Below are 15,163 nucleotides of genomic sequence, written 5' to 3'. Positions count from 1 at the left end.
AATCCCACTATAAGTTATTGTGCTTTTTAAACCTTATTCAGTTCATCTAAAAAATTACCTGATTACAATCCAGCAAGCTTCCTGCCACAAATCTGGGGTGATTTCATCATCATCCTCATCATATTGCATATCTGCCAAAAAATATATATATTGTACTTACCTGAAACAAAATGCTACTAGGTAACATCTCGCCCCTGTGATTCAAAGTAACAAACATATTTACTCTCTGCTAAATCATAGCAATCGTTTTATCCCACTTTTCTAAAATTTCAATTACATTAATTGAATTGCAAAGAAATAATATATATATATGTATATACACCTATGCACACATAGGTCTATGTCACATAGGTATTCTCCCAATATACAGAGAGGCCTCAGGACAAAGGTTCAGTGTAAGTTAAGTGAATCTGCAAGTTTCCCATCTTCTCCAGAAAGCCCGTGTAATTCTCATTAATAGCTAACTATAATGATCACTAGGAACAATCTCATAATCCTCTCATCAATAAGCTCCTCAGAAACTAGAATCAGAGACTAAAGCAAGGGAGTGGAGTCAAAAAAGGATGCCAGAAATTGGGCAATACCTTAAGGTAAAGTGGTCTATTATACCAACATTTTATCCATGTACAGGTATGATGCCATATTTTCCAAAGGTGACCACAACCGTATCTTCCATTTCACATACTCTTTTATAATGGGATCTTGACACTACTACCATGAGGATATAAGGGTCTACGTTTCCTTCCTTATATTCCTTCTCCTTGAATCTGGGTGGGTTTTTGACTCTCCCATAACTAAGAGAATGCGGCTGAAATGTCACTACATGACTTCAGAAGCTAGATCAGGAAAGGTAATATAGTTCCACCTTGTTTGCTGATACACTTGTTTCTGGACCTAAGCTGCCATTAAGAAGTCCTGCTACTCTAAAGCTGGTGTGCTGTGTGAAAACCCAAACCATGTGGAGAGGCCACTTACAGATGCTCCATCAGCAACCCTAGTCCTTGAATCCTCCTAGGCTAGGAGCAAACATGTGAATAAGCACTCCAAATCATCCAGCCCCCAGTTGTCAACACCCAGCCTCTGAGTCTTTCCAGCTGAACCACTGACAAAATGAAGGAGACACATCAGTCCTACTATGCTCTATCCAAATTCCTGACCCATCAAATCCATGAATATATTGTTTAAGCACCCAAACTTAGGAGTAGTTATGCAACAAAAGTAATTTGAATAGGGCAATCTGAATATCTGAAAAATCAGTGTGTACTAGTCCTCTAATATTAGTCTCAACTTATGTAAAAAAACAAATTTACTGGATTTTCATTTTTATATTCTGACCTATAGTCTGTAAAACTTAAGAGCTTTGGATTCAAAATTTGATACATATCCAAAATAAACTATTTAATAAATACCTCTTGAATGGACTGCAATTACTGATCCCTACACATGATGGGGAGAAAGAAAAACAAATACCTAAATTATCTTAGAGATTTCTAGCTTTGATGACAGATTACAGGTTAATATCACAACCACATAAAAGAAGTAAGGTGAGAAAAGGAAGTGATTTTGTCAGTTTTAGGTATACTTGCAGATCATGTACCCCTTTAAATACCTGCAGCAGGCAACTGGATATAATTATGAAGCTTCAATAAGGGGCCTAAATAACAAAGAGTTGAAAATCATTAACAAGTGATTGGTAGACTATGGAGAATTTACACAGAAAAGGAAGAGTAAGGTGGGACATTAGGGAACACCACTGTTAGATGAAGGTAAATTAATCCATGAAAGGAGACTCATTTATTCATCCATCCATTCATCAAATATTAATTGAATGCGTTTACTATGTCCCAGGCATTGGAGACACCACCTTCAGTAAGATAAAAGATGGCTACATTCTCAGGGAAATTATCACCTACTGTGGCGATAGACAAGATAAAGTTAATTCAGAAAAAAACAAAGTAATGTTTTATATATATGTATATATATGGCAAAAAATGAAAGTGCAGTAAAGTATGAATGTTTCTTTTTGTTTGGAAAAGGGAGGAAAACAGAATCTGATTTGTATTTACTTGAATATACATCAACCACTCCTGGAGGGATAAGAATCTAAGAATAGTAGTTACCTACTGTGGAGGGGGTTCACCCTGGACATATGGTTGAGATTGAGACTTACACTTTAAAACTTTTATATTTCTAGCTTGCAAGCCATGAGAATATATTACCTACTCAGAAAATTAAACTAAAAAAACTTCAAATTTTTCTGAGATAGGAGTTAAGAAAAGGGAATGTAATGACGCTAACAAATTTTTGGACTCAAGATATAAACAAGACAGAGAAGTTTAAACAGTACAGTTGAAACTTTTGCATCTACTTTCTCCATGAAATAGCAGAGGGAATAGAGAGAAATGTGAGGGGTGGCCACGTTAATTGGAAACTAGAAGACAATAATGTTTGAAATAGTAGCTGTGGAGAACGGAAGGGTGAGATCTTAAAATAATAATGAAAATACACTAGACGTCACTAAAAATTCTCTATGTAAAAAAAAAAAAGATACATTGGCCCTGTTCAGTAGAATACATACCATCTGAGAACTGTGTCACCTTGTGAGAAAAGCAAATTTAAAGGTCATCTTTTACAATTTAGACGTGTAAGCAATGAAGGAATGCCATGCAGAACACCCCCAACACACACACTATTCCCCGTGTCCTCGGTATATTTCCAGAGCCGAGCACTATGCCTGGCACAGGATGACGCTCAAAACTTCAACTAAATAAATCCACTAACTCTGGCCTTAAGGAAAATTAAAAAAAGGAGCCCTCTGCTTCAAAATCAAAACAACGCAATTTGCCTTACGGTTCTGAACTCTTTCAGTAAGGGAAGGAGGTATCAGTTTTATGCAGGTGCGGACAGTGGAAAGCACAAGTCCCCATGACGGGAAATTTTATATTATACAGCTCGCACCCTCCACCTCTCTCCATCGCGGCTCCGTCCCCGCCCTGGGGAGTGTGGGGTCCACCACTGGGGACACCTGCGCGGCGGGCTACGGGAAGGCCGCAAATCCTCAACTCGTCCAGCTCCCTGCGTTTCCCTCTTTACACCGTCGCACGGAGTGTTCTGAGTGGTCACCTACCCTCGTCCGCGTCGTACATATTGGAAAACGATCCCTGAGCCCCGAACTCTTGAAATCACACAGATAAAGGCACGTAGTACCACCCGCACTCGCAGCGCGACCCGAAACAATTTCCGTCTCTGGCGCGTTCCCAGAATACTCTGCGTCTCACACCAAACGTCACCCACAAAGAAGCCACTGTAAGATCTGCGCCTGCGCAAAGGGCTGGCTACGTCATCCGTACACTCTAATTGAGCACGCGCAAATTGTGGCCCGCCGCCACTGGTGGCTGTTGGGGCGATCGCTCTTATTTGAGGTTCGGATACAGCCAATGAAACTTTTTGTAGTGTTGCACCTGAAAGCACAAGCGGAGAAGATTTATTAATACAAGATTTTAATTGTGGCCGTGAATCCTGTTCTTATTTTTCCCCTTCTAAAGACCACAAAACACGAAGCTTTTAAAACTGTAATTTATTAAAAACGAGTTGTGCCAGCGGTGACGCATAGAAGACGCCTGCAAGAAGACGCAGCTACTTCTGCCCACCCATCTCAGTCTAGGGCCTCCGGGCTTTAAGTGCCGGAGCCTTCATCGCGATAACTCTCGGGACTAGACGAGGGAGGAGGAGCCGAAGTGCCGCGGCTGACAAATGACCGCTTCGAGGTAGTCCCTGGCCTTCGCTTCGGGTTCAGCGCTTGCCTTGGGCCTCCGTGAGCGTGCACGTGCGTCGTTCCGCCCCTCCGTCCAGGGCTGTTGCCCATGCTACCTGTACGCCTAGCCCGGAGGCTGATAGGGCCCTTCCTTCGGCCATCGGTTCCCACCGCAGCGCGCCGGGGCCTCCTGGAACCGCTCCCCGAGAGGAGATGCACAGCCGCCGCCTCCCAGCACCCGTCGGACCTGGGTCGTGGACCTTCTTATGGCCCGACGGCAGCCGGAGGTTTCCAAGGAAGGGCTGACCTGGAGGAACGGTTTATGTTCCCCGAGTACGTGCCGGAGCCCGCGCCGGAGCCCGCATCCACCCTGGAAGAGCAGCTGCGGGAGCTGGAGCAGCGGCAGGAGGAAGAGGAGAGACACCAGCAGCAGCAGCGGGAGGAGCGACGGCAGCAGGGCCTCCGGGCCGGCCGCCGGGAGCACCCGGTCGTGGGGCACCCAGACCCAACGGTGCCGCCCAGCGGCCTTACCTGCTCGGGCTGCGGGGCAGAGCTGCACTGCCAGGACCCCGGCGTGCCCGGCTACCTGCCCAGCGAGAAGTTCCTCAGCGCGGCGGCGCAGGCAGACGGCGGCCTGGCGCGGACCGTGTGCCAGCGCTGCTGGCTGCTGGTGCACCACCGGCGCGCCTTGCGCCTGCGGGTGACCCAGGAGCAATACCTGGAGCTGGTGAGCACTGCACTGCGGAGGCCTGGGCTCGCCATGGTGCTTTACATGGTGGACCTGCTGGATCTGCCCGACGCGCTGCTGCCCGACCTGCCCGCCCTGGTGGGCCCCCAGCAGCTGATCGTGCTGGGGAACAAGGTGGACCTGTTGCCCCAGGACGCTCCCGGATACCGGCAGCGGCTCTGCGAGCGGCTGTGGAACGATTGTGCCCGTGCCGGGCTCCTGCCGCCCCGTGGCGGCCGAGTGCCCCAGCAGCCAGGCGGGAGCGGGGAGGAGAATTGGAATCCTTCGGCCAGTTCCCGCACAGTGCTCAGGGACGTGCGCCTCATCAGCGCCAAGACTGGCTATGGAGTCGAAGAGCTAATCTCCACGCTTCAGCGCTCCTGGCGCTACCGCGGCGACGTCTACCTAATTGGCGCCACCAACGCTGGCAAGTCCACGCTCTTCAACACGCTCCTGGAGTCCGATTATTGCATTGCCCAGGGCGCTGAGGCCATTGACCGAGCCACCATCTCTCCTTGGCCTGGTGAGCCTTAGAGGCACCCCTGCCCTCCACTTGGTTTTCTGAGAAGCTGGAAGTATAGGCACCCAGTATAGCCTTAAAGTCCATGAGGAGCTGTCTGGAGCCTTCCCTTTAAAATTTCTCGCCCTACTGAGACCACACCTCTCTTCTGTGTCAGCTTAGTTATTGGAGGTTTAGTATATGTTGTTGTAATTTTCTAACAGCAATAATTATGGAGCACTTAGGTGTTCTAGTAACTTTTCTAGGTACTGTAGACTAACCAGGGGGGAAAGTAAAGTTCCTGCTCTCTTGGAAATTTCCCGAGCTTTATTTCTTTGTATGTTTCGCCAAAAAATCCTTGTACTTTCTAATAATCCCTCCATCCCTCAATCTTACTTTTCGTATCTCGAGGTTACTCATGAGATCAGTATACTGTACAAATTTAACATTTGAATGGTTTACTAAGCTTGTTGAAAAGAAATGTCAACTTTGTGGCTTTAAGAAATTTCTGTAATTGCAAAATGGGTCCTACTGTAACCGTTTGTATTTAACAGCTGGCAAAACTGACTCATTTGTTCCTTCGAAACCAGTGTTTAATTTTTGTTGGACAAGCTGTTTTCTCTGTCCTGGACTTTGGTTGAAGAATACACAGAAATGCTTCTATAATGGGTGGTAGGCTGCTGAACATGGAAAGAAATCAGGCCTGCACATGTGGGATTCAAGTCTTGGTTCAGCCTGTAAGCCAGTCTCTGAGGCTATTTCCTCATCTGTGAAATAAGAGTAATTTTGTAGAGGGTTGTCATGAATGTTAAGTGAAATAAATTACAGTACCCAAGACAGTGTAGCTCCTCAAAAATAGATTTCTTCCTCATATTCCCTTTTCTTCTACAATGTTTATAAAAATATATTTATTCTTTGGTATTTCAGGTACTACATTAAACCTTTTGAAGTTTCCTATTTGCAACCCAACTCCTTACAGAATGTTTGAAAGGCAAAAAAGGCTTAAAAAAGATGCAACTAAAGTTGAAGAAGATCTAAGTCAGCAAGAACAAAGTCAACTTAATTGCTTGAAAAAGCATGGTTATGTAGTAGGTAAGTGTCTTCTTTTGGAAAACTTATTGGGTCTATACTGAAATTCTTTGTCGAATGACCTGAAATACAGATGAGACTAGCTAGTTTTTATGAAGACTGCCTTCCTCATTCTGGAACACAAAGGCCCTTTTGAGGCAAGGGCAAGGTTATGTTTGGAAACCCAGAGTTCACTGTGCTGAAAAAATGAATATAGTAGATACTTGGAGAAATCCAGTAAACATCCAGTAACTGTCCACCTAGCCATTGTCAGCAGTAGAAATATTTTCATTAAGGTTCAGCCCCACTCCTTGCAGACCAGTACAGGTTGTCAATTCCATGCAGCAGCTATAAATTAGATTGTCCCCTTTTCCTTACTTCTGACTCCCACTGCCTTTGAAAAAAAGCAAAGGTAGCATTGTAGTCTCACTTCCATACACCAGGTAGTCTTAGTAACTTTTTAAAGAAGTGACTGATAACTTCAGTATAACTTGTTCTAGGAAGAGTTGGAAGAACGTTCTTATATTCAGAAGAACAGAAGGATGAAGCTGCCTTTGAGTTTGATGCTGATTCACTTGCCTTTGATGTTGGAAATGAACCTGTTATGCTTGCAGATAAATCCACCAAACGAGTAGAATTGACCACACAGGATATGAAAGATGCCCACTGGTTTTATGACACCCCCGGAATTAAAAAAGAAAATTGTGTATGTTTTCGATGTCTTTTAGAAACATGAACTTTCAGTTACGTGAGTACTATCTTAATTGGCAGAACACAGAAAAGGAGGTATCCTTTCATTCTAAACTCAGTTCTGATTCATTCATAAAAGTGCTTCAGGGATGAATCTCTACGCCATCAAGTTCTGTGTTGTTTGGTAGGCTTCGCTGCTGATAACCTTGTATGATTGTGGTTGTTCTCTTCATTCGAGAGACATTCTCCTCATCCTAGATTTTGAGGTTGAAAAAAAATTGTATCACTGCAGTCCAGCCACCTATTCCATGCTTGAATTCCCTCTATAACACATCCATCAAGAGGGCATCCAGCTTGAACTGAAGTACGGAGTGACTCACCATCAGCTGAAGATGTATCACCTCACATCCCAAGGGAACCCAGTTGGTCTTTGACCTACTCTTTTGTGTTGAGCTGAGCAGTCTCCCTGAAACTGATACCTGTTGTTACCCAAAGTTATATGGACCAAATGTAATGTCTGTTTCTTTTGCCAGCCTTTAAAATATCCTTTCTCTTCCTCACTCTACCCTTTCTTTCTTTCATTAGTTCATCCAACAAACATTGAACACTTACTGTACTGACATAATCCAGATTATTTGTCTTCATTATCTGTAGCTGTTCTGAGAGGCTGTTTCAACCCAGGCCCGTTTTCAGAATGTTTTCTAATTTGTTTTTGTTCTTAAAGTATGACACTTAAGAACTTAATTTCACATAAAGTGTGCTCAGATGAGCATAATTCAGAATAGAATTAATTCTACCTACCTTGCCTCTATATATCTTTTTAATCTAATTGCAGGATCTCCTGGACAATTTTGATTGTATCTTATTAAACTCAGCCTGTATCTTACATACTTGTTAAATCTCAGTCTTTATTCATTTGCAGTTTTGAACATCATCCAAGTCATTGATTGACTTAAGTGTGCATCTAGGACACACCCTTACAGCAGATTCGTTAGCTTCCTTTGAGTCTGGTTACCTACCAGTTTCTAATTCACCTAATTACTCTATATTCCTGTGAAACAACACTGGTTTCTTGGGTACTTCTCCTTCCTTTGCCTCATCAAGATCATTTAACAGTGTCATTCTCAGAATCATATTCTATTTGGTGTCCCATGTCATAGAATCATATATATCTTTAGAAATGCTTGTGGCAGTCTTTTCTTCCTTAGCAGTCCATAACCAGAGTAATTGGACTGCTCTCTAATGATGTTTCATCAATTCATCTTCACCAACTCCATCTTCCCTTTTAGACTCAGCTCAGGGATAGCAGTTACTGTAGTCATGTATATCCTCTTGTCAAATAGGCAGAAAAGCAAGAATTTACTAAATACACTAGCCAACAGAGTGAGACCCTCGAGTTTTTAGATATAAAAGTTCTCTCAGTTTGCTTTTGTGTCACTTTATTGACATATTTATTAGATGCCTTAAACCACAGTTTCTCAAACTGAACCAAGGATCTCTGTTGTGAAATGGAAGGATTAGGGTCTCTGCTTAAAGGGTTTAAAAGGTTTCTTTATGCCAGATGGCTTTCAATATGCTTTATCAAAACAAATGTTGAGGAAAACTACTTGCAGCCCCCTTCCTAAGTGTTTTCTTGTGAACATCTTTAAGGGTCACATATTTTGTATTTCCTTATTATTTTTCTTAACTTCACAAAAGTTTCTTATATAGTTTTTTACATTCTCTGTTTTTGTTTTTTAATCATGTTTTAATTCCTTAAATTTGTACCAGAATCTTGCACTTCCTGACTCTCCTTTCCTGTTTTCTCTAGTTTATTTAGGAATACTTCATCCTTAGAAACCAGAGGATTCATAACTTTCTCTCATTTTTTGCTGAGCATTTGGGGGAAATAAGGAAACTGAAGACTGGAAGTTAGAAAAGGGTTTTTAAAGCTCCTTTACTTGCTTCTGGAATGAAGTGACCAGTTTGCATTGAATGCGTGCACACTTGCCCCCAGGACCTTAGGTAACATACTGCCTTACCTTTAGCTGAAAACCACTGCTCCCGAGAAGCCTTGATGGAGAGAACATACTATCTATCTTGGGCTTAAATCACCAGTGTTTTCAGTTCACACCAATTTTGACATTTAGAGGGTGCTGCTGATGTAAGAAAGTCTTACACTCCTGTAAACCTATTTTGCCATTACTCGAGATTAAGTTGTGAAAAGAGTAGAGCCATCCATAAATTCATTCATTTAGATAGAATATGTAAGTTTTATGTGCAGCAACTTCTGATATACTTTGATTTATTGTGAAGTCTGGAATATCTTTTATCTTACAAGTAAATCACAGTGTATCTTCAATAAAAGTAATTCTTAAAAAAATATGCTCTCTGCTTTACAGATTTTAAATCTTCTCACAGAAAAAGAAGTAAATATTGTTTTGCCAACACATTCCATTGTTCCAAGAACTTTTGTGCTTAAACCAGGAATGGTTCTATTTTTGGGTGCCATAGGCCGCATAGACTTTCTACAGGTAAGGAACATCTGTATACCACTAAAAAATAACAGTATTGGGATTTACTTTAAGGAAGCAGGTATATGAACAAGATTGGCAAAATATTGATAACTAGATCATGATAGTATGGGGAGGTTAATGAAGTATTTTATTTTTTAATGTTTGAAAATGTCCACAATAAAAACTTGGGAAAAACAAATGGAAAAATAGTAGGTCTTAAAAGCTGTATCTTCAATATGATGTTGAGTACCTGATACCACTTGGCATGAAGAAAAGGGGCTCTCCCCGTCCTGTGGTAATTGTTTGACACGGAAATCATAGTCCAAACCTTTGGGCACAGAGTTAATATTAATAAAATAAATTCCATACTCCTTTGTATCCCGTGGTATGAATACTTCTATATATATACATTTTTGTTTGGTATTCATTTATATAGCACCATTCTGGGGGTTTTAGGGTATATCACTGATCCCCATTTCGCCAGAGGGAGAAGAAAGGAAAATGAATGGATGGTCCACCAGCCTAACACTGCATGTGTCTGCTGACACTTGCTGGGCATTGCTATAGCACATCTCCTGGCTTTGGTGTTGGGTCAGAATTTGTTGGAAATGGAGCTTTACACACTTAAATCCCTTACATACTTCACTAAAGCCCACAGAATGTTAATATTTTAAACCTAACTTTACACAGAGACATTTAAACCAGACAGTATTTCCTTTTCTTTCTAGCAATAGAAGTATTACTACTTTTAAAAATGGCATCAGCCTACAGAAGGAATCAGTTTTCTGTAAACTGCTGATGTGCACTCCTTCTGCCATATTGTGCACCTTTTTTTAGGCATTAATGTAGTTTGAGTACAGCTGCGACACTGTTACTTATGAACAGCTTGGTTTATTTTTCATTTTGGTTATTTATTGTGCCTTGTAATGTGCAGGTTTTGCAAGTTTTTCATTGTGTGAAATAACTTCTTTCTTCCTTTCTTAAGGGAAATCAGTCAGCTTGGTTTACAGTTGTGGCTTCCAACTTCCTTCCTGTGCACATTACTTCCTTGGACAAGGCAGACACTGTGTATCAGAAGCATGCGGGTCACATATTACTCAAGGTGAGGCAGCATGCTTTGATGATTGCATAGTTAGGTTCCCATACACCATGACAGTCCCATGGCCTGCTAAGGAAGCCTTTATGGGACAGAACCGTCTTTGCTGTACCATCAGCTAGCTCTCCCCTCACCTTGTCCCCCTTGAGGATCTTGGCTGTAAAGTGAAATGGGCTCTATAAGAAAAGGGATGTTGGTTTGAACTTATCCTAGAATAGCTACAGACCTGTGTTTTCTCTATAGTCTATACTGTCCAATACAATAGCCACCTGCGGCTATTTAAATTTAAATAAGTTATTTAAAATTAAATAAAATAGAAAATTTAGTTCTTCAGATGCACTAGCTACTTTCCAGCTGCCCCCAGTCATATCATTGCAGAAGGTTGTATTGGATAATGCTGAGTGAAGACAAGTTACAGGTATTCTCACAACTGGTGCACTTACAATTGGCATTAGTGGGGTGGGGGCAGCCAGGGGATGTTGTACATGTACAGGACAGCCCCTCACAACAGAGAAGGATCTGGTCCAAAGTGACAGTAGTGCTGAAGTTGAGAAGCCTGGTCTAGGTGGAAAAGCTCTCCTCCCAGGTTCTTAATCCCACACACTTACAGATTATCCCTCCTCTTCTTTTCTGTGAGCTCCTTCCTTCAGCTTATAAGTATGTTAAAAGTTCTGTCATCTCTAAAAAACAAAACAAAACCCAGTGTCCTCTCATTCCTTCTTTTTACAGTTAAGCTTGCTCCTGCTCCTCATGCCCCATCTTCTGCACTCCCTGTTTGGCATAGACTGCCACTGAAATTGTTCTTACTAAGTTCACCAAAGACTGAATCAGGACTTTAACAAGACATGCTATGCACACTGTTGGCTAGTGTATATTCTGTCATGGTTAAGATCATTGAAGACAGACTGGGTTCAAATGCCTGCTCGCTTCACCACACCAGTTAACAAAGTGTGTGACCTTAGGCGAGTTGCCTTTCCTTCTCGATGTTGTACCCCATCACAAGGTGGAGAAGGTTGAGTTCGGGCACTGTTGTAGCTGCTGTGTACGTGTCTGTGATGATACTGTGGAAACACCTACAGCAAGACCAGCAGGCATGCCCAGTGCAGAAGTGACTGAGCGTGAATCAATGCTCATGCAAGCTGAAAATAAACCACAGAATAAAGCCCTGCCCTTCAAAGGATAAAAACAAATCTGACTTGAGAAATAAATGCTTTCTCACTGAATTTCCTGAGAAAGCCAGACTGAAATGAAAACTCCATCGAAATAACTGCACTAAGGGTCCTATTCCAGAGATTTGTATGATTTGCAGGATGGGTGAGCATATAAAGGCAATCAGCAATATAGGATCTGTTGATTTTTCTACACTGAAAAACTTTAGTTCTCTTGTTATACTTGTTCACCTTTTTTTTTCAACATTTGTCTTCAAATTTTTTTTTAATACACAAAATTTTCTATCATAATATAACATGGTCGGGGATAGAAGTACAGCATGGAGAGTATAGCCAGATTCTGTAACGTCTTCCTATGTTAACAGATAGTAACCACACTAGTTGGGGGTGAGGGTTTAATAATGTGGGTAACTGTTAAAGCACTGTGTTGTACATTTGAAACCAACATGATTGTATATCGATGCTACTTCAATAAAAAAAAATATATATATATATACATATATATACATATGTTGAAATATAGCTTGAGACTTAAAAGAAAGACAATGTCCTTACTTTCTCTAAGAAAGCTCTCTTACAGATGAGTTCTGTGTTGCTCTACCCTGTGCATCTGTGTATTTCAGAATGGACACCACTGATACTTTCCCCAGCTGCAATCCCAGTCTTCCCTCCCAGTGTAAGGTATACAGTTTCCCGGGCTGCTCTGAGACTCATTCTTGCCTCCTGGTTTTCTTGCTGCCCCGGTCCATCAGTCCTGCCCCCTCACACCCCTCACAGTCACTGAGTGCAGCCTCGTTATTGCGTATGCCGAAAGCCCTGCTCTGCTGCACCTTTTCCAAAATGCAGAGCAAGTCGTGGTCTTTTTTTTTTTTAATTTTTATATTGGTTCTCTTTCCTGCTATTAATTCCCTTTCTTGCTAATTGTCCACATCCCTGAGAAGTCTAAACCGATAGTCTTATCAGTAATACACACACCACACACACACATAACATACTCTGAATAGTTAAACTATAGTTCCCTGTACTCATCATCCTTTTTCCAGTTTTTGTATCAGTATGTGATGCTAACCCAGAATACTTTTCCACTGAGTAATAACTTCAACCTAGTTCTCAAAAAATTTCTTCATTAATGTTTTCCTTGAGAAAACATTTATTACTTCTTCCTCCACAATGATAGTTCTCAATAGATGCCTCTCATAACATTTCTTACCTTGTAATTTGTTTACATGTTATTTTTACCTTTTGATATCCTCAGGAGAAGAGACTATATTGTAATATCTATCTTTGTGTCCCTAGTGCTAAATGCAGATCTGTTAATAAATAGATAAATTATTATCTGGTTACTTCCAATTCATGGAAACATCTGTAAACATAGAAACTGAACTTCACCCATTATACATGTACCCTTGACTTGTAATGAAGCAGAGATTAATCTTTATGGCCTGCCAGGCCTGTAAGAATGAAGGTATTTGGAAGGATGTTGCCTTAATTGCCCAGCATTACTCTGTGTAAAGCTTTATGGAGGGCTGTCGAAACTGTAAACTAATAAAGTAAGATTCCGCTATTAGGAGGTTACTACCAAAATGCATGCCCACATATGGCCCCTTGGCACTGGGTCTGAAGGCTTCACCTTATCACAGATCTCCCATGCTTATCATTTGGCCTAAGAGTGATTTCAGATGTTTTTTCAATTGTTCAATACTTGAAAGAATTTTATTCTTGATCCCTGTACCAGTGCTTTACTTAATATTAGAATCATGGGAAATACAGTTTGAAGTTCCAAACATCTTCATTTTATCTCAATGGAAGGTTCCAATGGGTGGAGAAGAACGAATGGCAGAATTTCCTCCTCTTGTTGCTGAAGAAATTACATTAGAAGAAGGACTTAGGGAATCTGAAGCAGTGGCTGACATCAAGTTTTCCTCTGCAGGTAATTTTACACCAAGCACTGTTTAAAAGATGAATAAAGTAGTATATTTTTATAGAAATGTAGCCTCTTTTGATGCTACATCTTGAGCTTTGGTGTTTTTTACTAAATGGTTGCCAACACCACTTTTTGTTTTGTCACATGCCTGCATAGGTTGGGTTGCAGTAACGCCTCAGTTTAAGGACAGACTGCATCTCCGAGGCTACACACCTCAAGGAACAGTTCTAACAGTCCGGCCCCCTCTCCTGCCACATATTGTTAACATCAAAGGAAAGCGCATCAAGAGAAGTGTGGCCTATAAAACCAAGAAGCCTCCTTCCCTCGTGTACAACCTGCAGAAGAAGAAAAAGCAGATAAATACATGAAATTGAGCTTGGTCAGGGTGAATATTAAATATATTGAACACAACTAATAACTACCGGGACTCTCTTGTCCCCTCCTGGCGTGAGCCAGGAGCTCTGTCCTTTCACTTTACTTCTAAATAAAAGCCTGTTCCTTGCTCTCCTACCCTGAGTGTTTGTGAAGCTCATTCTTTGGCTTCGTGAACAAGAACCCCAGCGTCATCTTTGGGGGCTCGTCCAAGAGAACTTCGGAGAAGCCACAAAACTACAAATAGTAATAGAAATGAACATAACTACATATACTGAATTGTATTAAATACATCTATAATAAAATCCCCCTGCTCTGACCCTTTTTAAACTACTCAGAACTGTGCCTATTTGTAACATACTGTGTTTATAAAAACAAGTAATTTTTTATAGGGTGTACATATGTATGTATCCATAACCCAAATATACCTAAAAAGGAGTTCTGCTATATTCAAGTTTCTCCCACTACTGTTTTTTTTATTGAGACCAGATGTCATTTCTTATTTAGAGTCTAACTGAGAAAGCAACTATGCAGTTGGCATATGGGAAAATGGCAGAATTTTCTGCCATTTTGGCTTAAATAGAATAGAAGTGAGTAGGGGCTCTCTGTTCCATATAGTCATCCAAGGATTGAAATGGTGGAAAACTCCTTGGCTTCATCTCTAGGTCTAAGGTGGTTGCTCAAGTTGTCATCCTTTAGCAGCATGTGGGAAGAGGAGAAGAGAGTAAAGAGCACACAGCTTCCTAAAAAAGGAGGGAAAGCTGGATGTTGTATACCTCATTTCACACTGTCACTTGGCTAAGAGTTACATAGTCACACCCACCCACAAGGAAGCTAGGAGATGTAAGGGGAAATGACGACCATTTCAGATTTTTATTAAGGGAGAATAGACACTGGTAAACAAAGTTTACCTAACATACTCTAAAATTACCTGCAAATCTTTGATTAAAAAAAGATTCTAGTTTTATCTTTCTGGCACCCAAAGTATTCTGCAACTGTCAGAGCACTTTAACCATTTTATTAAGATTTGCCTGTACACAATATAACACTACATCAATCAAAAGTCTACCTTTTGTTACTCCTAGTTGAGTACTATAGCTACATTCAGTGAACAGCTGGTAAGGCCAAGTCCCATATCCCAATGCTGAGATAAATGCCAGTAGGATAAGCCAGCCTGAAATGCAGTCAGATCCATGAACTTTCTATAGACCCACATTTAGCATAAACTTCTTAACAGACAAACTCATGTTCTCTGTCAATGTGTACCCATTGTTTAGCTCCCTTCTCACTATCTTGGAATAAATGGTTATTATTTCAACATGCAACTTGTAAAAACTTAACAGTTCTCTTTCATCACATTTCAAAGTCA

The 15,163-nt window shown here is 41.2% G+C and overlaps 2 protein-coding genes across 3 annotated transcripts in view; one reads left to right on the top strand and one right to left on the bottom strand.

Moving 5' to 3' along the window:
- Positions 1–3,284, bottom strand: part of POLR2B (RNA polymerase II subunit B) — a 42,638-nt gene extending 39,354 nt beyond the window's left edge. Inside the window, exons 1-3 of one of the 2 annotated variants that reach the window (XM_036895203.2) lie at positions 3,128–3,252; positions 976–1,102; positions 59–131 (exon numbers count right to left, since the gene is read on the bottom strand). In XM_036895203.2, coding sequence (XP_036751098.1) covers positions 59–129 — 71 coding nt within the window. In that variant the 5' untranslated portion in view covers positions 130–131; positions 976–1,102; positions 3,128–3,252. Of the gene's footprint in view, positions 1–58; positions 132–975; positions 1,103–3,127 lie in introns of both variants that reach the window. The other variant, XM_036895202.2, reaches the window with a different exon arrangement.
- Positions 3,285–3,420: 136 nt separating this feature from the next.
- Positions 3,421–13,932, top strand: NOA1 (nitric oxide associated 1). The gene is made up of 7 exons (XM_036895205.2): positions 3,421–5,004; positions 5,908–6,072; positions 6,549–6,754; positions 9,120–9,251; positions 10,219–10,335; positions 13,308–13,428; positions 13,579–13,932. Exons 1-7 carry the CDS (start codon positions 3,864–3,866, stop codon positions 13,788–13,790), a joined length of 2,094 nt encoding a protein of 697 aa, XP_036751100.2. The 5' UTR covers positions 3,421–3,863; the 3' UTR covers positions 13,791–13,932.
- The last annotated feature ends 1,231 nt before the right edge of the window (positions 13,933–15,163 follow it).

The sequence above is a fragment of the Manis pentadactyla genome, chromosome 5 (genome assembly GCF_030020395.1).
Source record: "Manis pentadactyla isolate mManPen7 chromosome 5, mManPen7.hap1, whole genome shotgun sequence".
Lineage (NCBI taxonomy): Eukaryota > Metazoa > Chordata > Mammalia > Pholidota > Manidae > Manis > Manis pentadactyla.
The sequence above is the reverse complement of the archived record's forward strand: the minus strand, read 5'-3'. Positions and strand labels throughout refer to the sequence as shown.

Excerpts from the sequence above, each read along its gene's own strand:
- NOA1 (XM_036895205.2), top strand. The coding sequence starts at position 3,864 with ATGCTACCTGTACGCCTAGCCCGGAGGCTGATAGGGCCCTTCCTTCGG. Across the intron at positions 6,073-6,548 it reads AAAGCATGGTTATGTAGTAG|GAAGAGTTGGAAGAACGTTC; the intron begins GTAAGTGTCTTC and ends AACTTGTTCTAG. Across the intron at positions 13,429-13,578 it reads CATCAAGTTTTCCTCTGCAG|GTTGGGTTGCAGTAACGCCT; the intron begins GTAATTTTACAC and ends ATGCCTGCATAG.